At 45.5% G+C, this 24,095-nt stretch overlaps 1 protein-coding gene across 2 annotated transcripts in view; it reads left to right on the forward strand.

Moving 5' to 3' along the window:
• The first annotated feature begins 539 nt into the window (after positions 1 to 539).
• Positions 540 to 24,095, forward strand: part of CD226 (CD226 molecule) — a 305,229-nt gene continuing 281,673 nt past the window's right edge. For both annotated transcript variants that reach the window (XM_078685711.1, XM_078685710.1), the window contains exons 1-2: positions 540 to 693; positions 1,031 to 1,369. In XM_078685711.1, coding sequence (XP_078541837.1) covers positions 552 to 693; positions 1,031 to 1,369 — 481 coding nt within the window. In that variant the 5' untranslated portion in view covers positions 540 to 551. The remainder of the gene's footprint in view (positions 694 to 1,030; positions 1,370 to 24,095) is intronic.

The following is a 24,095-nucleotide window of genomic DNA, read 5'->3' on the forward strand; positions in this document are numbered from 1 at the left end:
CCCCCTGCTTTTGTAAAATGCTCTCATGCCTTGGGACCATCCTTGTGCCGCATAAAATTACACAAATATATAAACAGCGTTAAATGAAATTATAAAACAGAGGCAATGCTTTCTATTTATGCAGCGGTGTAAACTACTTTTAGTAAAATCTGATTCCAAAATCGGGCACTTTGGTGCCTGGCTCTATTAGTTGTTTTTTCAAGATAAACTGTGCCCAGGCTTATCAGTGGGTAGTTAATGAATTCAGAAAGAGTGGCCCCAGATGAACCTCGGTTGATCGAAATTATTGCTTTGCATCATTGCTAGCATTAGGATATTTTTTTTGCTTGAAACCATTCCACCCCCCCCCCCCCCCCCTCCAAAATACTCCCTCCCCCTTTTTGACGCCTCTGGACATTTGTAATCTCTAATATGCAAGCGTGTTTCCAGCACAGTGCAGAAACCACAATTTCCTGGTTGAATCGCGGTGGTCGGTATGAGCAGCCATAGGCAGCCGGTGAGTGGGCTGAGGAAAGTGAGTGACAGATCGGAACTGCAAACATCTGCTCGGAATGAAAGTAGCTCTTCGTATAGGCAGGAAACAGGCCTCTAAACAAGTGCGACACATTTGTGCCTTGCCAACACAGAGCTGCTCGACTCCTCAAAAGATGGATTCCCTGGCTATTCTTTTTACCGTCTTGCACCTGTACAATAGTAAGCTTTTGTTTCTGACATTTTTTTTTGAGTGCCTCGTCTTCTCTTGCGACAGATGTTGTACCCCTGCGTACCTATTTGCCTTCTTTTGTAAGACTTCACAATTACTTCAGAAACAAATGGTGTACGTATGGCGTTTTAGAGCTACGATGAAACTTTTTTTTTGTTGTTTGGCTTTTTGGTGACGCCGTTTCAACGGTTCAGCTTGTGACGCTCAATAATTTTGATTTGCAGAAAAAAATACAGGTGGCATGGGATGGAAGAGAAGTAGCACAACGATTAATTTGATTTAAAAAACAATTCCGAGCCTTCTTATAAGTATTTGTGTATTTTTCAGGCGCAGTTGAAGGTGCTGTCGTGGATGAAACCGTAAAACTCACCGAGAGGATGACTCTGAACTGCACGTACCGGGGGAGCTCAACAATAACGCACGTAATCTGGGCTAAACATAATGGCTCGACCCCAGATACCATCGCTGTTTTCAACACAGAGCATGGCATACACGTTCCTGAAACTTACAAAGACAGGACTGGCTTCGTAAAAGCAGGCAAAGATTCGAAGGACAAGTCCCTACTGTTCAGTGAGACTTTGCCATCGGATATAGGAACTTACACTTGCTCAGTCCACACGTTTCCGGAAGGAATTTGGGAAAAGACGATACAGGTCATACAAGCAGGTACTGTACTCGGGTATTTGCGTAAATACTAGTTGTAGGTGGAGATTTCCCCTAAGAAATTCCATTCAACCCAAATATGTTGAAACAATGTAATTATGAAACCGGTCCCATGATGCTTGCTTCCAGTCCAGGGAAGACCTGGCTTGGCAGTTGGGGCTACACTGTTCCCATGAGGCACAGGGTCCAGACTGATTTGCATATGGCTGGGTCTGAACTGGGGTGGCGAAGTGAGCTAAAGAACAATGCTGGATTCAACCCTGATCTGTGACTGGGGGTGAGTGTCTGAAAAGTTTCAGCGCTCCGTCCATCATCTCCCTGTGTTTGGTTTACACCAGTAATTATGAGTCAGAAAGTCCTACCACCCTGAAAGATAGATTTGGCCGGTCATCAGCCACCAGGACTAGTCAGTGCTTTTGCTTTGCTCTGCTATCTGTCTGCTGTAGCGCCGGGATACCCCGTTGGGGTAGCTGTGCGCTTAATAAATGGCTTATTATTATTATCTTGCTTACTTTATGTAATTTTTTATGGGATCGTATTGCATTTAATGAAAGAGGGCCACGTTCTCGTGTTGCAACATTATTATCACATTAGTATGTACACGGGCGCAATTACACTCGAGCTTCGGAGATGGGGTCTAATGCTCCGACAATGGGGCGGAGCCATGTTCAGAACCTGGGTCAAAATATCTTTTAGGGGCTCCCTTCACTGTTGCATGCTGCATAATATGGGGAACATTTTTCTGGATAATATGTCGGCATTGATACATTTTAAAGCATGGCAACAAGATACCCTTGCACACAACAAAATCATATAAGAAAATGTGTCAGTGTGGACACTTGTACATTAGAAACAAAGCATGTGAATAGACAAAAATTCATTAAATGGTTCGTGAGAAATATGGTGTTTTAATATTCTTGAGAGAAATCCAGCCAGGCTCTTGTTTCTAATGTACAAGTGTCCACACTGACACATTTTATTATATAATTTTGTTGTGTGCAAGGGTATCTCTTACCCCTTCACCCTTTTGCACCACATTCCTACCAAGAATTCCAGACATAATTGTGTCAATATTTAGCAGTGCGCCCTTTCCTTCCCCTTTCCCTGACTAAAAACCCTTTAGAACATCACACATTTTAAAGCATGCTTTGCAAAAAAACATAAGCCTCAATTTAATATCTTTAGTGGGTTTTTTGAGGGTTCTAAATCAAGGAATTTTAGCAGAATGAATGGTGAATGCAAAATTTATTACACATTGGGCCAGTAGACCGAGTCAGGAACAATAAGCGGCAAAATAGCACTTTCCAAAATGCACTGGTTACATTGAATTGGGACTTAAAAAAATATATAGATATTTAGGCATTCTTCCACAATGGAGCATTTTCAAAATTAGCAGCAACTCGTGCAGTTTAAACATATTTGTTTTGTCATTGTTCTGTTCATGGTGCCTTTCTCAGCACACAATAGCTTTATGTTAGGATACAAGCTTATTAGAAGCTACATCTCTCTTGCTGTCCATTGGAAGGATGCCTCACGCCCAGGCAATGTAACGCACAAATTGTTGAAGCTATATTCAGCAGTACTGCATGGTAACCCTGAGCTCCAGCTCCCATCATATAGACATCGTTTTGAAACACTTGACTAGTGTCACAGCCTGAAAATGAACTCTCATGTGGGAAGATTTTTCTGTTAACAGCACATGAAGCACAGAAACTGAGCATAACGTGTGATTGTCGATGGTGCCTCTGACTACAGAATTTGAAGTTAACCAGGGATTCAATAGGTAAACTTTGTTAGGCCATTTACGAAACCTATCACTGTCCCACTTTCTGCTAATTTTAGTTGTTAATTAGTCAATCGGTAGGATCAGAAATTAAACTTAGTTCAAACGTCCTCTGCTTCACACTTCTTTGCTCGAGCTACACTCTGAGCAGCCAGTGGAAGGTTATTTAACTGTAGGTTGGTTGAGGGGTGAACCCTGAATTGCCATTTGTGGTGAAAAAGTGGTTGATGTCACTTCCACTTTGGTATTCTCATTTAAAGTTCATGGCAACACATAAACAATGCCCAAGCATGTATCACTTAAGTTCAAGTCAAAAATCTTTATTCGGTTATTCAGACAGAAAAAACCATAAAGCACAGTATCACTTAATAAATAACACAATAAGACTTGATGTACAGACGTTATAAGAACAACCCGAATATTAAAACACATGTTAAAAAGTAACAATCACATATGGGTGAGTATAAAAGTGGCAACAATAGTAAACAGTTAACCCTCCATACTATTTCTAAATTTTAAGGCAGATTTTAAGAAGCCAATCACAAATAATGTACATTCAGAGTGTAAAAGTTGGAGATAACAAAGAGCTGGTCTAACCTGGTCAAATTTCAGTTTTTTTAAGAGGGGCTTTAGATAAAACCTTCGAGGTAAATCATAAAAAGGACAAATGAATAAAAAGTGCACCAAATCCTGTGGAGACTCATTGTCGCAGCCGCAGGCAGGTAACACTTGGCCTCGGTGTGTGCCCCTTGGGACTGATAACAAAAGATGATAATAGCCCAGTCTGAACCTGGTTAGCAAATACCTGTCAAAGCCCGCCACGGGCCAAGATAGATAAGGCTCCATTTGGGGTGTGGTTTTCAATATAACATACTTTCTGATACTAGGTTTATTCAATTCCACCTCTTCGCGTTGCATTTCTTTTGATAAGAGGAAAGTTTTCCTCACAAGCTCTACATCAGCTCGCATGATTGAATCAGGATTTAGAAAAAGTTATAAGCGCCCTATACCAGAAAAGCAATCTTTCAAATATTTTAACCACAGAATTTGAAACAGATTATCCATGTATAGAGCTTCCCTCAAGAGTAAATGGTTTAAGGTCAGATCTTTATTTAACCAGCATTTTAACCAGTAGATTAATGGCCGTAATGCTAGGGTGTCGCTTATGTAGGGAGTACCGGTTTCTTCATGCACTATTAAATTGGGAGTCCCCTTCGGAACCCCCAAAATCTGTTTCAGAAAGTTGTTCTCAGCGACCACAATGTCATTAGCAACCACAAACCCCCAGAGTTCACTGCCATAACTTCCTATTGCCACACTCCTGGCCTGATAAATCTTTAATAGTGCGGCAATTGGTCTTTTACCCATTTTCCTGGCTAAATTAAAAATAGCAGCATTAGACCGGGTTATCTCCCCCTTTTCCTTTGGAGTAAAGCCCCCCCCCATTTTAGCTGGTCATCAAATAGAACTCCCAGATATGAGAAAGTTCTAGTAATGGGGACCTTCTCTTCATTAACCCTAAATGTAACCGACTTCTTGTTATGATGGCCCACCTGCATTATAAACGATTTGGTATTATTAATCGATAAGTCGCGGGCATTCATGAACCTGTAAAAAGCATTCAACAAGGTTTGAAGACCTCTTGGGGTCCTGGCCAGAAGAACCGCGTCGTCCGCGTATAATATAACAGGCAAACCCTTGCGGCCAACATAGGGATAGTCCGCACCAGTATTTATTAAGAATTCCTCCAAGTTGTTAATGTATAAATTAAAAAGAAAGGGGGCCAGAATACAGCCCTGCCTAACACCCCTGTGGACGCAAAAATTCCTGGACACTTTAACCACATCGTGGCGGCACATTTTCCCCTGCTGTGCTGGAATATGCAAAAACCCATTATTCATGACGAGCTGGGCTCGTCATGAGCGTGCTGGGAGGCTACCTCATGACGAGCCCAGCTCGTCATGAGCGTCGAAGGGGTTAAGGTCCTGCGAATACCTCACATTAGCCCTAGTGTCCTGATGCATATCCCGCAAAAAGTTAACCAGGTTCGACTCAACTCCCATGGCGCCCATGGCCTCCCAGAGCTTTTCCCGGTTAACACAATCGAATGCAGAGGAGAGGTCCATGAACGCCATGTAGATGGAGCCCTGCCGGGCCAAGGTATACCTCCCTAAGATCATATACAGATTAACACACTGCGCTATTGTTGAGTGACCAGGCCGAAATCCATACTGGATTTTGGAGATTACCCCGTGTTCGTTGGCCCAGGCTGTTAATCTATTCAGAATTACACCACCCACTACTTTGACCACAGAGTCAATTAATGATATTTGCCTATAGCAGGATGTACTGTTCCAGTCCCCTTTCTTAAATACTGGCACTATTGTTGAGGTCCCCCAAGACCTCGGGCAGCCATGTTCTGCGGCTGCATTAATCACGGCAGTAAGGACTGGCGCCCAAAGCGATACCTTTGATTTAAATAAGTCCGGGGGCATACCGTCCGGGCCTGGTGCTTTCCTGCTAGACAGTCCCAGAATGCCTTTCTCGACCTCATTAATAGTAAAGAGTGGCAAGCTTGCTCTTTGTACGCCTCTGTCAAAGTCTATCTGCGGATTGTTACTATTAAAAATAAGACTAAAGTGGGATACCCACTCGTCTTCAGTAATGTTGGTGCCGAATAGGTTGTCATCTACCATGTCAAATAAAGGTTTGTTAATGATACCCCAGAATCTTTCACTGTTACTGAGAGTATCAGGGTCTAACAGGTCATGCCAGATTTTATCCTTTACTTCTGCCTTACGTTGGGCCAAGGCCTTTTTATAGGCCAGGCGCGAAGACCTGATCAAGGCGGGATTCCCAGGGCTTGACTTCAAAGCCGCTTTTAATTCACGGCCTAATTTAGAACAAGAATGGTCAAACCATTTAGGGTCCCTGCGGACGGGGCCCAATGATGGTACGGTTAACATAGCACCTACTTTAGACACAATGCCATCGAAAGCACGCAGAATGTCAGGTGAAAGAGATACAGGAGACACGCACAGTGATAACTCAGGGGCACAGGATTTTTATTTTTTTCATGAAGTGACTCCGGGTTCACCTTAGACCATTTCAGGCGGTGCCTTCCATCCGTACATTTCAAGACACCATAATTTGGCGTCTTTACTCGTGGTTGTAGGAGGTTGCCGACCAATGAGACACAGACAGGGTTCTGATCACTATGTGCATTCTCCAGAATTTTAAAACCCGACAACATTTTATGAAGGCTATTGGAAAGAAGGATATGGTCAATAAAAGACCCCCTGAATATCCTTTAAATGTAGGGATGGGCTGATAATTACTGGCATCCGCCAGGGACATGGCAGAAATTAAATCAAATTCATTCAGAAGTTGATTCAGCGAGTCTCCCCGCCCAGAGTGTTCATAGTGAAGCCCCGCCAGCGTTCCAACTACAGTGTTCATGGGGTTCCCACAAGGGTGCACGTTAAAGTCCCCCATAATAATGACCCGATGGGAGAGGCTCTCACAGTGATACCTGATGAAGTTGCCCAAGTCTTCAATCCTGCATTCCCCCTTGGCATTAACAGCGTTGTAAAAGTTAATCAGGCAGACCATTTCTTTCCCTCTTTTAATTGTCACCACTTGAATATCAGTGTTGTTAGTGGATATTATTTTAACAACACAAAGCAATGTTAAATCAATGTACAGAGCCAAACCCCCTTTTGCTCTACCATTTCATGACGGTTCAGCCGGTATAAAAAACTTTTATATCCTTCTATAAATATGTCACTCTCCACCAGCCATGTCTCTTGCAAACAAATTACTGAAAAAGATCTTATGAAATCTATCCACCTCGGGTCTTTGACCTTTCCGGCCAGCCCGGCAATGTTCCAGGAGATAACATTATAACTCATTGCCTTGCTTTACCCTAAATGTGGCAAATGGGTTACCGACGTACTCCCTAATGACCCAACATTATTAACTGCGAAGGGAGCCCTCATGGGCGATAGGGGGACAAGGGGTGGTTCACTGCTTCGTATCTCTCTAGCTCCCTCATGGCATACAGTTCCTCCACTGTCCCCAAGATGATAAAGTCAATCGACTATTTCAAGTCCGCTATACCTGTTTTGTGTGGATATTTGATGGGATATGTACGGTTGCACCTGCCGACCCCCATCCCCCTCCCTCTTCCTTGATACCTTACTGACATCCAGTCCCCATCCATCTCTGGGCGATTGGGCATGGGATAAAAATATGTCAGTGGGAGGGGTTGGATAGAGGACCCCATGTTATCATGAATATTGTGATTCCAGTTGCAAATGTGTCCCACAGTACGGGTATCTCTGAAATTCACAAGCACACAATCACCCTGTATATTTTTGGGCCTATTCCCCACCCAGGGCACCCTGCGCACCATCAAGATTTCGCTGGAAACATTACGGGGAAGTGGTCTATTTCTATTCAGCCAATCTGCAGCTTTGTTTCTTAAAGACGTGATTGATTCTTTATTTGGGTTGCAAGTTTCAGGGACCCCAGCTAAAACTACGGTATACGGACTCGATTCAGGTGGTAAATTAATTCGCAGATTCTCGGGGTATCCTGATTCAGGTGACTCCCTAGGAAGTTTTTGAGACTTATCAGCATTGGTCCCTCTTGTTGTGTTAGCGGATTGTTGCACGGGAACAGGTGGGATATCTACAGATACAATTTGGGTGGATGTAACTAGGGAGGCAATACCATTATGCGGTACTCCCCCCCCCGGTGCAGTATTCTGTTGTATATTGCCCATAGACAGCACATTTAACTTGACATTGTCCGCAATCTTTAGTGTAACATCCTCGATCTTGGCTAACCGGTTCTCAATCTGTGAGAGTCTGTCTTCGAATGATTTAAAAGAGGACTTTAAGAAAAGGCCAAAATTGGCAAGGTCTAAGTCCTCCAGTATCAGGGCTGTGTCCACAGAATTAGTCTCACATGAGGCAGTATCAGGAGGCAAAGGTGGCCCATTTGTCTCTGTTAGAATCACCCTGCGGCAACATTTGGCCCCTGCTTTCTCTTGGGTATCGCACCCTCTCGCCTCCCTCGTGTCTGCCTTGTATTCGGCCTCTCGGGTGAACTATAGTTAGACACAATAGTCGACTCTGCGGCCATAGTTGTTTTAGACTGATCCACTAAAGAGATGGGGCCTTGGGTCTGGTGGGTAGAAGGGTTATGTACGATCACCGGAACATCAATGAGGTTTGCTCGTGATGAAGGCTCTGGGCTACAGGCATTAGCAAAATATCCCATGGAGGATCTTTTTGCCAGGCCAAGGTCTTGAGAGATCCGGCGCTCCATAAGAATAATACCCTGGTCAATGACAGAGTTGGCCCGGATAATGAAATTGTCCAGTGTCCCGGTTAGGTTCCCATTTGGGATCACTTCCTTGCTTCTGCTGTCACGTGCTGACATTTTACAGTACAACTGAACAACCCAACAGGTACTTACAGTTGAACCCGTTGACGTCCCATGTTTACAGCACCAGGAAAGAAAAAGGGATGGCCCGGTCCGGTCTCGAACGCAGCGGAGGTGATGATGCGTTTTCTAGGTGCAGGAGAGCTTCTGATGGGTACCAGGTGTGGGCTTTCACAGCATGCCCCCTGGGAGTTGTAGTCTGGCCTCCTTACTCCTTTCTCCGTGACAAACGAACAGCCCAAATCTGCGAGGCGGCTCACTTAAGTTATTATGATCAGAAGAGTATTGAATAATAATTTGTTCCAGAAATATGCAGCAAAAGTGCATGGAGAAAAAATGCTACAGCTTAAATTGTAAGTCTGTAGAATTCAACTTAATGTTTTATGGACGTCATGGTGCCATATAGACATCTGATACCTTGAGACTGCATAGGCAATAGGCTGACATGTGTTACTCCTGAGTATTCTAAGGGCAATGCTGTAATTCCTCAGCTCCAAATTACGGCAACGTGGCGAAATCCACTTTTTCCTTGAACCATGATAGGCTGGACAAAATAGAATTACATTTTTAACCAATTTAATAACCCCAGGGCAGAAAGGGCATAATCTGTCAGACTCTGTATTCCAATACCTCCACGCAGTTGCAAAGTTTCGAAATGGGAGGATCCATAGACGGAACTTTAAGTACAGGGCTCCTGACTAGGGGAGTTCCTCCTCATTCAAAAATGGTTAAGAGCAGTAGTCAATTTTGAACTCCAAGAAAGAGGCAGTGAAGGAGCCCACCTTAGAGATACTCGCAGTGTTTTGGTCCACACATTGCCAATAGGCTCTTTTCAATGCCTGTTTGGAGACCAGTGCAACATCAGTTGGTGTTGACCAGAAATTGCCACAACCAATCCGTCTCAACCTATCCCTGACCACCCTAAGCCAAGTAATCTTACTGGACCCTAACTGCTCCATTACTTCTTCCAAGGCTCCTCGGAGAAGTATGAGTTCAGGGGCTGACCAAAGTCTTCGCCAATACATTAAAGGTTTCAGCCCCACTACATCTTTAACTATCTTTAATCCATGATCTAGTCATAATGAGTGTAGGGGGTGCTTGTTGGGAGTTTGTTCAAGGCCCATAAAAAATAATGTTCCGCTATTTCAAGGAGCCTAGCGTCCCAAACGCCACATAATTCAGCACCATACAGTGCTGTCCCCAGTGAATGACATCTATGGACCTCTAAGGCTTGGATAATTGGTCTGTATGCGGATATGCACTGGGCCCGAAAAACACCTCTACAGTATTGCTCAAGGTTAATTCTTCGCTTCTGAATATGGAATTACCAGTCAAAGTGATCCGATATGGTCACCCCCCAAATCAAACACTTGAACACGCTCCAAACTTCCGCAGTTGAGAGTGGGATTCCAGTGGATTGTGGGGCAGGGATTAAAAACCATGCATTTATTCTTGCACAGGTTGATCTTCAGGTCTGCTGTCCGCAGAAGGCCCCAAAGTCATCCAAGAGCTTTTGTAGGCCCATTGGAGATTTGGATAGCAAAAAGGTGTCTTTCACAAACAGCTGCTCTGGGACCTTCACCCTGCTAAGGGATGGAGCATGATCCTCACACTTCTCCAGATGTGAGACTAAGCTATTAATATAAAGGAGGAAGAGGGCTGGGCCTAGCATACACCCCTCCCTCAACGCCCAATCTACAGGAATAGGATCAGTCAGCTCACCCTGGGGTCCACATCTGACGCCTGCAGTGGAGTCAAGACCTATGTGTCCACCATTCACTCACTCAGTCTATTCGGGATGAAACGAGAAAAAATGTTTGAACACTATTGACAAGGCTTATAGTTCTGTAATTGGCAGGGGATGATCTGCAACCTTTTTTGGGCACCATATATCTTTACACATTTTAAACAGGTCACCAGGCACTTTGTCCAATTCCGGTGTCTTGTTGGGTGTAATCTAGTCCAGGGCATTTGAAACTTCCACCTCTGTTATGCGGGGGATATCTAAGTGTGTTTGATCAACAATAAGGCCAGTAGCAGCAGCACCAACAAGATTGCCACTGTTTCACATAACCTTTAAATTGTCAGCTGTAGCCTCAGATTCTACTACTCCTGCAGTTGAGTTCTGGAGGCTACCTGACAGATTTTGAGTGGAGGCTTCCTGAATTTCGACGCCAACATACAAATTGGAAAAATGCTCGAGCCGAGCACTTGTCGCAATATTGTTATCAAGTGGAGCCTGTATGCCTGGGTCCCCCCTGCAACTAAAGGCCAAAAGGTGCAAAGATCTTTTCTTTTAATGGCATCTAATATCATAGATCATTTGTCACACTCCCACTCTCTTTTAGCTTTTAGCATGGTGGTTTTATAATGTATCCTGACTGCCCATATGGCATCTCTGTGTCCTACTCTTATGGACCTTGGCCAGACACCCTGGCTTGCCGGCAAGGCTTAGTGTACCATGAGGACTCCGTTTTTTCTTTTCCTTGCCCCCTTGTGTCCTTTGTAAGTAGTGCCCCAAGCAAGTTGAACATAGCATTATGCATTGCATGTAAATTCTGCAAAGGGTCTAGGTTATTACTGCCCGCAATCATACCTGCCACATACTCCAGCCCTACAGTTACAACCTCTAGCACCTTCTTGAGAGTTTCTTCAGACTCAGCCACCACACGCTGCTTGAGCCTCCACCGGTTATTGGTGGGCACTAATCTTCTATCTAGGGTCCCGTTTAGTGCTGCAGGGACTGAGTCACCCAGGGCTACCTGTGGTAGGCTCATAGCATTATGATCGTTATCCTACCTTTGAATACCCCCATATCTATCAAGGCTGGCCACATTCTTATGTCCAGGAGAATATAATTGATAAGGTTGGAGCGGTGTAGATGATTATACATAACTTTCCTAACCCTATCTGATTTGGATCTTCCATTACATGCCTGAAGGCCGTTTCTGAGAGTAAATGCATTCAGTTGCAATACTACAGGAGACCACCACTTTTTAGGAGGGAGTGTAATTTCCAGAGTACCTTAAACTTGGTCTTCTTCATTACAGAGGTTTTCCTGCGGGACTGCCAAAGGTTCTTATCTACAATTAAGATCCCCCCCCCGCAACTATTTTAATATAATTTGTCAGCAGGTCAATCAAATGGCAAGCCAGCAGATCAATTACCTGGGACTCAGCTCCACTACTGCTGGTCCTACAATAAACATATAAATAGTACACACCACCAGAAGGGAATGATACAACAATACATTGGGCATCTACCTGTGACTTACAATATAAAGAAGTCCAGACCCATACTGAAAGACCCCCTCATGGTCTACTCTTCCCTGAGGTGGTAGCAGGCACAGAAAAATTCACATACCCTGCACAGAATTGCGGGGTTAGTCCCCATGTTTCCCAGCAAGCACAAATATCAAAAGTGTCTATAAAAGCACCCCATATGGGACAAGAGAGCTTTAAGAGTAAGCCAGCAATATTCCAAGGAACTAAGAGCGTAATGCTGCGATGTGGGAGAGAAGAAACACTTGCTTCAACATGGTCCAATGCATTCAACTGGGTTATGGGTAAGACCTCATGCCTAGATGGCAATGGAACCAAGCTAGAAGGTGCATGCACAGAGCCGAAAAGAGTTGTCAGCAAATAATTAGCAGACACTGACGGCCAGCAACTTTCAACCTCAACCTCACTCTCCACCCTGTCAGGCTCAATAACTAAAAGAGTGCTTTAACTATTGGCTGCGCTTAAGAGTTAATCTTGTTCATCCAAATTGGTGACAGGAGAAAATCTGTGGGAAGTCGGGACCATGAGTGTTTTTCCACTGTTGACCCTTAGAGACGGGGGCGTCTGAATTTCGCTACTCCTCTAACTGGGGAGGTCGCAAAAAAAACAAACAAGGGAGACCAATTTAATACTTTCTTTCTTCAAGGGAGTATCTCTCGTATCAACTTAAAATTTCTCTTGGTCTTTTTCACTTTCTCTAGGTCTCTATTTTTATGCTTCCCGCAGTCTCTCTGTTTCTCTCGCTCTCTCTCACAATCTCTCTTTCTGTACCCTTTCTCCAGATTTCTCTGTTTTGTACCCCATGTAGGCCTATGCAGTGCAATGGTAAGGAAAACAAGAGTAATTTAGGAGACTTTGACCATGTACGTGAATTTCTGCTGCCCTTTTATCAATCACCCCCAAACTGTCCTCAATTCTATGCTACAAAGTGCATCACCCCCTTGTCATTAAGCCCATCCTCATTTTCTGAGTCCCTTCACTGCTCACCGTCCTCCAGCCACGTAGCACTTCTCTCCCCTGATGCATCTCCCCTTAGCGTTAGGCCTTCTCATAATTCCTTCTTCAGATCCACCACATAGATTTTCTTCCTTCTTCTCTGCTTAACCCTGCTCATCCTTTTGCTGTCCACATCCTTTACCCTGACATCACAATAATTTCTACCACAACAGTCCCTTTACTAGGGTCTGTTTTGACCACCCTCCACACTTATTCTCCTCTGGAAAGTGTTTTGCTGTCTTTGTCAATCTCCCAGCTGCATTTTTCCTAGTCCTCAACTGCGCTGCCCTGCCAGGTTTGCTACAAAAAACCTTGTAAAGGGGATCTATCAGGTGAGCTAGAAAGTCACCATGTTCCCTGCCACCAGTCTATTTACAGCTGCATGGCATTTTGGCTGGTGGGACTCATGAGCCACACACTTTGTCAATGCCTAGCTACCTCTTTGGTAATAATGGTCCAAAAGCATGTGATTTAGAATGTTTTTAAAGTGGCCCAGGACAGGCATTTTAATGCATTGGTTTTCACATGTTTTTATGTCAAACCACCATTGAGATCAAATAAAAATGGTACTCCTATTCCTCTCCTGATGTAAGCTGCTAAAATGTTGGACATTGAATAATTAAGAGGTTTAAAATTAGAAGTTTAGGGCACTTGACTGGACTATAATTAAAGATAGGAGAACAAACATTATATTCTCTGGTACATTACCCTACTCCACTCTTCAAACATGTTATGCTACTTCAAAGGAAACAACAGAAACGCACCCTTGACACACACACACACCACACACACACACACACACACACATACCTGTGTTACCATCCTTCACACAACAAAACTCTCTTTCTTTCTCTCTCTCTCTCTCTCTCTCTCTCTCTCTCTCTCTCTCTCTCTCTCTCTCTCTCTAAACTCCCAGAGCATAGGTAGCAAATGTGCCTGCTTTCTTCCCATAGAAAGCAAGTACATAATTGGAAACAGCACTACACACTTACCTCACAGACAGAAATTGTTTAGCCTATGCAGCAGGGAGCCAAGCCTGGGTGTCACCCTGTCCCCAACAGTGCATGCAGGCTGATGTGAGGAGCATGGTTAACTAGGTGGTGCGCTTCCTGGCACTGAAGTGTGTGAGTCTGGATGTAGAGTAAGTACAGAAGTATTCTTCAAAGTCCCCGCATTGTATGCACAAAGGAAGCCGAGAGTAGAAGCCACCACAGATTTTTTGGGTCAGTGACCTGCTCACACCTCTGTCATCCCCAATAACTCACCGGTCTTTCCTCACTGGTCTTTCCTCACCGGTCTTCCATCGCTGCTGATCTGCAAGCCATCCAGTCCATTAAACCTTCTCGCCCTTAGGAGACCTTCAGGGAGCTGTTAACTGAGCCCCAAGTCTACCATCACAGATTGCTTGCTGGCTTTCAAGCACCACGAGTTGCCTCTTGCATTACTTTGTCACCCAACTCTCACATACCACAGTTTACAACCACTGTCAGAGACCCACTGCTGGTCATGAGACACCCTGAGCCAGACCATGGGCCAACAAATTAACAACCAAAAACCCTCAGCTGGTATTCAAATTTCACGGGCCCTAAATCACCTCCATGTCACATTCTGTCCGACTCTCAGTGTTCAGACACACCTTTCTGGAGTTGAATGTATCATAGTTCCCTGTACTCAGTTTCCACCATTCTACTGACACCCTCAATCTGCTACAAGCGCACTATTTATCAGCCATGCCCTCGAAAAACTCTTACCTATCTTCTTCCTCCATTTCCTTCTGTTCTTTTTTCCTATTGGTGTCTTGTTTTTCTACTTATCTTTCTCTCCTCTGCCCTAACATTTTCACCACTCTACTTTTTCCTTCTGTCTTTTATAAACATACTGATTTCTCCTTTTAATGTATTTACAATAGCACGTTATCCAAATCACTTAAAAATACATACAGGCAGTACATTAGTAATGAATGCCAAAATGATGGATATAAATTATGCAGAAAGCCATAGGGAAGCATACAATGACTACAATAGGCCAGTTTACTATGAATAGAAATTAATCAGTTGGACATAATCAATTCACAAGGAGTGTGTCTCTATCTCTACTCCTCAAAGGACAGGGTAGGAGGCAACTCCCAACAGATGAAAACAAAGAAAGAGTGTCAGATGGTACTTAGACAATGTGGTAAAGAAAGTCAGGGCATGAAGGTTGCAAAACTCAGAGAAATCAACATAGTAAGAGTTAAAACACCCTGGCAATCGATGATAGTATGTACATTGCAATCAGCACAAGTTTATCACTGTTTGTGAGGAGTGGAATGGATGCTAAACATGTAAAAGGTTGGGATGTCACAGCATTTCCAAAAGCACTAGCCAGGCCAGTATACAAATTATAGTGAGATTCATAAAACCTTTTCTTCATTTAACAAATATTTATGGTTGTGTTCTACATGTTGCTTGCTATAGCAGATTTTTCAGAAAACAAAAAAGTGATGGGTGGAATGCTTGAATTGTATCAATCGCTCGTAATTTCCTGGGACCATATTCTAGTCCATTGTTTTTTTCCTACCATGCCATCTCAGACAGGAATGAGAAGTATGCAATTCCGCTTTGGTCCTGCTGAAATAGGAATAGTCGAGCCAAAAATACCTGGCCAGGAACCCTATGAATGGTAACACAAGTAACCCTAGTCCAAGGTTGGCCTTTTTAGGCATAGTCAGGAGGGTGTAGCTTGAGTGTTATAGCACAGTGACCACAGGACCTAGGTATTGGCACAACTGTCACTTGTTGAGCCTCACACTGGAGAAAGGAAAATATGGAATGGGATAGAATGCTTCAGTTAATCTCACCCATATTTAATTATTCAAGCCACATTCTAGCCTTCAGCTCAGGCCTTTAATGCTGGAGTGGGACTTTAATAGCTGGTAGAGCCCGCTACAGTGGGCTCTAAGGCTATATTATAGCCTTGTAGCCTTCTGCCGAGGACCATACCAGTTGCTAAAGGCCCAGAACTCTAGTTACTGGCCTGAGCCACAGAGGGCCTTCAACATCAGGTACCGCTTTAGGCTTAAGGCACATAAGGCAATTTGAAAATTCCACCCACTAAGGGTAGAATGTTCTCAATTAAAAATAGAGAAACATGAATACAAACATTGGAATGTTGGAACTCTAGGTTTGTACCAGATATTATAAGCCATGAGCTACTTCATTGTCTTCAATGGAGCTCTGAACATTCCAATGTTCTAAAAAGCCTTTTCGCCACCCATAGCAGGCTGTACCGGGCATTAAAGGGCTGCTCCAGCATTAAAGGCCAAAGCCGAAGGCAAGGGATTTAACAAGGTAGGGGCCCTTTAATGGTCGGTATATACCAGCGATGGAGAACTATAATGCTACTAGAACATTCCACCACTAGAGGGCAGAATGTTTTAACAAAGAAAACAAAGGCCTCAGTGAGCCCGAAATCTCCTTGGGCTCCATAAGGCCTTTGTTCACAGCAACACCTGTGAATGACAAACATTGAAAGGTTGTAGCTTCTGGCTTTTTCCAGCCATTAGAAGCCAAGAGCACTCCATTATCTTCAATGGAGCTCCCAACCTTCTAATGTTCTAATATAGCCTTCGAGTCCGCTGTAGCGGTTCTACGGGCCATTAAAGGCCCGCTCCAGCGTTAAAGGCGTGACCCGAAGGCGATGGCCTTTAACAAGCGAACGGGCCCTTAACGGTTGGTAGAGCCTACTACGGAGGGCTCTGACGCTATTAGAACATTCAGCCCCAGAGGGCAGAATGTTCTAATTTGTAAAACAAAGGCCTCACGGAGTCCGAGGGGATTGAAATCCTTTGGAATGTGGGAGCTTCGGGCTTCTTCCGGCTATTAGAAGCCCGGACCACGCCATTGTTTTCAATAGACCTCCCAACATTCTAATATTCTAACATACTTTAATAGAATAGGATCATTTTATAGACTTTTTTGGAAGGCACAATCCTACTGGCATAACATTGTCTATCTTTTAACTGCCATTTGATGGATACTTATTCTAACTCTTTGGTTGGAGTAAAGGTGTTGCTGAGCATCCCTGATGGTTGTTTGTATGTCGGTGTGGGATGCATTAATTGCATTATTGACTCATTTCACCAGTCCACATTAAATATTAGAGTTACAAATCTTTATTATGAATATGAAACAATTGTGTTAAATAATGAGAATGTGTATTGGTGTTTGCTGAGAAAGGAAGGCAGGGGTGGTTGTGGAAAGAAATAAAGACTCACAGAGGACTGCCTGGGCTGCAACTGTCCTTGCAGGATTGCTGTTGTTGTGGCTGAGGGTCAGGCCAGCAACCCCATCTCAGCCCTAGGAACCTGAGTGGTTTGAGCGGGAGGGGGTAAAGCCCTCTCAGCTCAACGCTAGTTGTGCACCTGAATAAGTAACAATATACGGGACATATGCCAGGCCACTGTGAATCACTCAAAGTTTATGGAACATTTTGGGTATGGGTGGCCTACTAGACTTTTCACACTGCCATGAAGAGTCCAGTCTACCATGTATCACACACAATCTAAAACAATCCTATGTTTGTGAACAGGCACATAAATTCCAACACAATTTTTTGTGTTACTTGGGACTTCATATTTTACCTGTAAAGCCTATTAATATTTGCGGGCCTTATGGCAAGGTTTTTACCACAGCCTAAAGGAAAATTGCTGTTAAAGACAGAGATAAAGAATTAGAAGGCAGATATGAGCAGCCGCGGCCCTTGCAGGTAGGAGCGGTGAGGTGATGGGGCAGGGTGGAAGGGGATTTTGACAGACGACGACGAGGGAAAAGAAATTATTTATTTTAGTTTCCCTCGTGGTCATCTGTAGAATCCCCCCCCAACCCGGCCCCACCTCCCCAGTGCTCTTACCTGCGCAGGATGCGGATAGATACAAGAGCAGGTTGACAAAAAAGAGTTTGCACCCGATTGCTTTTTTACCCAACCAATATACTCTTGATTTTGTTATCACTAGATATGGAAATCCAAATTCTATTATCATTGTACACTGTGAGTTGTGAGTCCTAAGCATTTTTATAAGCAGGTATTGGGCGTGTTGTGGTTGCATACTACATTCGACAGTGTCCTGAAGTGTCATCAGGAGTCTTGTGACTCGCAAATTGCGTCGTATTTGCGACTTGCAATATGCGACTCGCAAATTGGGATGTATAACAGTGTCTAAGACACTGTTTGCCATTCCTGATGGGGTTACAAATTGTATGCCTAATAAATATTAATAAGGCAGGCGCAATCTGCGACTCCATTAGGAATGGCTAGCATTCCCAGGGATGGTTGCCTGCTGGGGTCCGCAGACCACCATGTGGAAAACGGGATGCATTTAAAAATGTAAACTGAAACTTTTCCCAGTTTTATGTTTTAAAGGGCAGGCTATTTTTTAAAGTCCCTGGGACCACTGCCTGCTCTTAAAAATATATTCACACATATCACAAAGGGGAAGAGGTCCCCTGGGGACCCCCTCCCGTTTGTGAGTGGTTTACCACCAACTTGAAGTAGGTGGTAGACTACGAGTGTTTTGCAGCCACAAATGCAAAACAATTGTATATGGCATGGTGACTTTCTATTGGGAAGGGACGCCACTTCCTAATAGCGGAAGTTGCAAATGCTATTTTGCGAGTCAGTGACTCGCAAATGCTATGTTGCGAACCAGTGACTCGCAAAATAGCGTTTGCGCATGCCAGTACCCTTTTTTGCGGTCGCAAATGGGAGAATTACCCGTTTGCGGCCGCAAAAAACAGTCGTACATCTGGCCCAAAATGTCATACCTGGTGGCTGCTTTTGCGCTTCCTCAACATTAAAGGGATTGAAGGTCAAAACCGTGCTCCGCAGCACTTGTAGAACAGGTGCTTAACTCAGGTCTCTGCAGCCCTTTGACATGGCGAAATCTTCACTTCCATAGAACCTCCATATGAGAGACATTTGCATATTTGAAAGTAGCTTGCCTATAAGATTTGGAGTTTCTCACTATAGGTTGTGGGGTGAGGTCATCAATTTGCATTATACCACTGCAGGTCTGCAATAAAACTGCGACGCAGAGGTATTTGATTGCAGGGCATCAGTATATAGTGGGGCCCAACTGCCAACTTTGCAGCTACAGAGGGAGCTGCCACTGGACTCCATGGCTCAACAGGCTGGGCGACAATAAAAGTCTGATTAGTGATTTATGAGCTACTTCTATCTGGAGGTCAACGAACAAGGCTCATAAATCACACTTCACATGAATGCCTTTAGTGTCGGTGGCAGGGGAGGGCTTGCAAAGGTGTTAACTACAGCAATGGTGAAAGTGAACCAGAAATTATGAACATTTGCAAGAAAGGGCCGAGAGCTAGAGAAAGACAGAAACACAGGCAAATAAAGTAAGGTACGGATAGAACTGAAAGAAAAATTAAGGAGGTTACAAAAAAGTGGGGAAGAAAGAAGGCAGAAAGCATAGAATGTAAAAAAAAGGAGTTGGGAAGAGTGAAGAAAAAGAAAGACAAAGAAAGAATGAATGCTGAAAAGAAAAAACAAAGGGGAAGGAACAACAAAAGTGTAACAAAAGAGAGACATAGAAAAAAGAAACATTGCGGCAAGGACAAATGTATGAAATGGGGATGAGGGAATGAACCTCAGCACCCCAGGGAAGATCAGCCTCAGAAGCAAGAAATAGTTTATTTTTTTTACTATTGAAAACCTGCAAGTGGTGCATAAACACAAACTTTATACTTATAGTCCTTGCTTATGAGAAGCAAGGCTGGCAGTAACTGTGTCTCTTTTTCTGCCAGCCTTGCTTCTCGTGGTGGTGGTTCATGTGGCTGGGGGAGGGGAGGTTCATGAGGCCCCCCATTTCTTTCTATAGAGCCCCAGTGAGATTGTGGTCCCCGGGGCTCAGGGGGGATTTACATGGCCCACACAATTTATTATTTTAAAACCACGAGGAGGTGGTGATTCCCAGGGTCCAGGGGGTCTAAACCGACCCCTTGTCATAAAAACATAAGCCCCGGGGAGGTGCTGATCCCCAGGGCTGAAAAATGCCCTAGGAGCAGGGCCTTGCTCCCCCTCCTTGAATTTTAAAATATGTGCATATGCCCCCTGGACCTGGCCAACTCAGGGGCCTTATATAACAGGCATGGGAGACTGCACTTGTTTTTTAAAAAAAATTGCTGTGAATTCGCAAATTGTCCAAATTCGCTGCAAAAATGATAAGAAATGCTTTTTTGTCCTGCTGTGGTCACTCTGGGACTTCAAGACCAAGGCTTGGGGATTAGGGGATTACAACACTGCCCCCTTTTCTCTTTTTTACTTTTTTGGGGGGACTCAGTTGAAGCCGAGTATCAAGATGGCTGCCAAAACTTTGTGGTTGAAGTGTTGGCAGCCTATCATAGCTCTGCACATTTCTGCACAAACTCATTATTAGCCGTGAATTAGTTGTGATCGTAGATAAACAAATTAGATTTTCCTTAAATTTCCCAACAACTACTGAATGGATTGACACCAAAGAACTGAAAGCGTGATCTGCGTAATCAAATCTACCTTACTGCCAAATTTGGTGTAATGCTGTCCAGCGGTTTGGGCTGTAGTCGTGTTCAAAGCCCCTATGGGTAAAAAATGGGAAGCACACTTTTTTTGATCTACCTTTTTTCTCAGCCCCCGCTTGACGAAACATTCCATGCTCAACAAGAATCACCATCACATTTTTTTGAAGAAAGTTTCATGAGGATGTGTCAAACGTCGCCAAAGATATAGGCAAGTAAAAAAAATGCCATTCCTTTGGAAACATGGTCCACCTAGATACATGAGAAATCTGTACCTGTCAATATTTTATTTTCAATATTTTATTTTCAATATTTTGTCCTCAATATTGTGGTCTGGTGTCAATATTTAGGGTGCACACCGGGAGTTGGGTGGCCAGATATGGCCACTATCAGTGTTTGTTGCCAAATTACCCATTGTTGAATCTGAGAATTTCTGTGTTTAAATAGTGCTGTCTTTTAAAAACAGGAACACTGTTCAGCTCTTTACTCACTCACAAGTTCATGATATGGCTTCATGTGCTTGGAAAAAACATGGGAAAGTTGGCGTTTCTTTATCAAATCGTAACAATACAAATAGCAGCTGCATCACTGTTGGTAGGAGGATTTCATGAATTTAACTCTATTTCGTAAATTGAATGTATATAGTCCTTACTACCCCTGATAAGGCATTAGTCAGGGGTAGCAAGCTACTCTGGGTTCCTGAGATTAGAGATACTTAGGGGCATATTATCAAGGACCGGTGTTAAAATAATCGCCATTTTTTCGGCAGGAAACTGCAGATAAAACAGCGATAATGGGCTTGATAATACGCCGTTGTTAATTCCCATAGAAGCCCATTTTCTGGGGTTAACATGGGCTTCTATGGGAATTAACAAGGGCGTATTATCAAGCCCATTATCGCTGCTTCATCGGCAGTTTCCTGCCGATAAAACAGCGATAATTTTAACATCAGTCCTTGATAATATGCCCCTTGGTTAGTAGATTAGTATTTTTTTTTCTCTTTGTCCATTCGTTGTGTTAGGTTTGTGTTCTTGATTTCTTAAGTGTTTAGTAGAGTTTAGAGTAGGGATAAAAGGATGGGCGAAGGAAAGGGCTCCTAGTGGCTGGGGAGGGCCACCCGGAGCAAGAAGAGACCAAGCTCACGAAGATCGGACCCCTGTGGCTGCGATATTCACCCAGTAGGTAGGCGACCTTTGACTTCTGAGGATCGACGACGAAGCGCCTGGGGCTCCGCCACCATCCAAGAAGTGCCACATGGGTGGATCAGGTCCTGGGGGCTGCCGCCAGAAGAAGTAAAGTCGGGGTGCAACGTCGCACCCTATGAAGGTGCCTCTGCGGGGTGCCAGGAGCCCACCCTGGCCCCACCTGAAAAATGAAACAGAGGAACGCCGTCGCACTCCCCATGAAGATTGGGGGACGGGCCCAGGATCCCAACTCCACGCCCTGTGTGAGGAGGAGGTGGTGAGCGCCACCACGCCCTCGCGAAAAAGACTCTGAGGCCCGGGATCACAACTCCGGGCCCGCCAAAGTCAGGGAGCGCGATCACGCTCCCCGTGAAACTTGACCAGTAGGGCTCGGGACCCCATCTCTGGGCCCCAAAGACGGAGAAGACAAGTCGAGGAGCGCCATCGCGCTCCCCGTGAAAATGGCTGATCAGGGTGCCAGGAGCCCACCCTGGCCCCCAAAGACTGCGGAGGGAGGGTAGCGCCGTCGCGCCCCCCTCGAAGATGTCCGGGGGCCCGGGAACCCCTCTCCAGGCCCCATGGAGAAGGAGGAGGCCCCCAAGGACAGGAGGGCCGGCCGGCTGGAATCGTCGCGTCTGCCCGCCGGGCAGACCAGAACTGTGGTGCCAGCTCCTGCGGCAGCACATGAGGGTGCTGGCCGGCGGGGAGCCAGCGGGGGTGGGCTTCCCGGGCTGAACTCCAATGATAAAGCCACGCAGGGTTCCCGGGTGGGACCGTGCTCTGCAGAGAGGAAAGAGAGAGCGAGGGGCCCGGGTGGGACCGAACCCCTGAAACAGCCAAAGCAGCCGGGGGTGGGCTCCCCGAGCTGTCTCACTCACCTGGGGGTCCAGGTGAGACCGGACCCTCCAACTCAGTGAAAACATGGCGTGGGGCCACCGAAGCAGGCTGCGTGGATCCCCCCCGACACAGCAGGAGAGCCGCTGTTCTAATATACAGGGCTGGAAGAAGCTCCCCATAATACTTTGCAGGCCAGGCCGGTCTCCAGGAGAATGCCTGCTTGTTTTGCTGCATGTGGTGGCCCCAGGAAAACGGGGTCACCACAAAAGGTTCTCAGGATGTTGACTTCGATTGTGACCTTATCCACTTTGGACTCCAGGGTTGTCCTCAGCTCCAGGATCACCGCCATGATTGCCCCCGAGGAGGGCTTCACCGGTTCCTGGGTTCCTTGTGCCATTGCACCTTCAGCCATAGTCGCCCAGGGCACTATGTATTTATCGAGCTTGTTGGTCTGGGATGGGGGGCATTATTCGATCATGTTTTATTCCCTTCTTCTGGAGGGAGGGATCATGTTTCTGAGTCCTGGTCTGGCCCCTTCAATGGGCCAGAGTTTCCCGAGTCCACCTGCAATGTCCAGAGGGCACCTCACTCTGGGTCGCCCGGGCTTCTGCCACCATCGTGGGCTTGGTCAGGAGTAACCTCCGTGCGACTCACCAGGCTCTGTACGTCATGGGTTCTGGGTTCTGGCCTTTGGGATCTTGTGTGCACTCGCTTGGAGGTGTGCATGTACAGGAGCTGCCGCTGTCACACACCTCAGGGGCATTCCGCCTGGTCTTTTTCGCCCCACTAGGTGTCCTCACTTGTCACATCAGAGGAGGGGGGCAGCGGAAAGGGGACCTCACAGAGGCGAGAGAGTTTCCTGCGGCCTCCGCGGCTGTGCCAGGTACTCCGTCGCGGCCCAGCCCCGATCTCTGCCGCAGGCCTAATTGATCGGCCCAGCGATTTCCAGCTTCTCAGGTTCTGGAGGTTTGTCTTCTTCCACTGCGGGGCCAGGAGTGACCGCGGTTCTCAGCCGGCTGCCAGCAGGCTCTGACTGCTGTTATTTTCCCAATGCAGCCGGTCCGGATCCTCCGGCCCTGGCCGATCACAGCGGGGCTCCTCTCCCTGTGCATACTCAGGGCCGCACCTCGATCTCTCAGGCCCTGTTGGTGGCCCCCCTGGGTCACTGATCACGGCCCCGCTTTAGTTGGAGGTGATGCCCCCTATCAGCATGAGTACCCAGATGATCTCTCCCTTGTAGGGTTGGGTAGACGGTGGCGGAATTTGTGGAGGGCAGGAGGGCTGCTGCGTAGTTCTCTCACTACGCTGCCATATTGGCTGGCGCCAAGCCACGCCCTGCAAGTAGACCTTCTTTTTTAATAAGGATGTTCCCTCTTTCAAAATGGGTGTAGCAACCACCGTAATGCTGTAAATGCTTCTAAACATATTTATTACTTCCACGTTTGCTTGTGCTCTTCAGAATAAGCAGTTTGTTCTGCCCTCATATCCCAGCACTCTGACAGACACGACTGTTGCTGCAGCCTCAACAGACTGATCCTTCTTCCCTCACCTACCCACTGTTTCAATTCGCCCTCCCTACTGCAGCAGCCCACACATGGCCAGTTGTCTCAGTCATGGGAGCCAGAGTCACAGAGTTCTTGTGATAGC

This window comes from Lissotriton helveticus, chromosome 4_1 (assembly GCF_964261635.1).
Source record: "Lissotriton helveticus chromosome 4_1, aLisHel1.1, whole genome shotgun sequence".
Taxonomy (NCBI): Eukaryota; Metazoa; Chordata; class Amphibia; order Caudata; family Salamandridae; genus Lissotriton; species Lissotriton helveticus.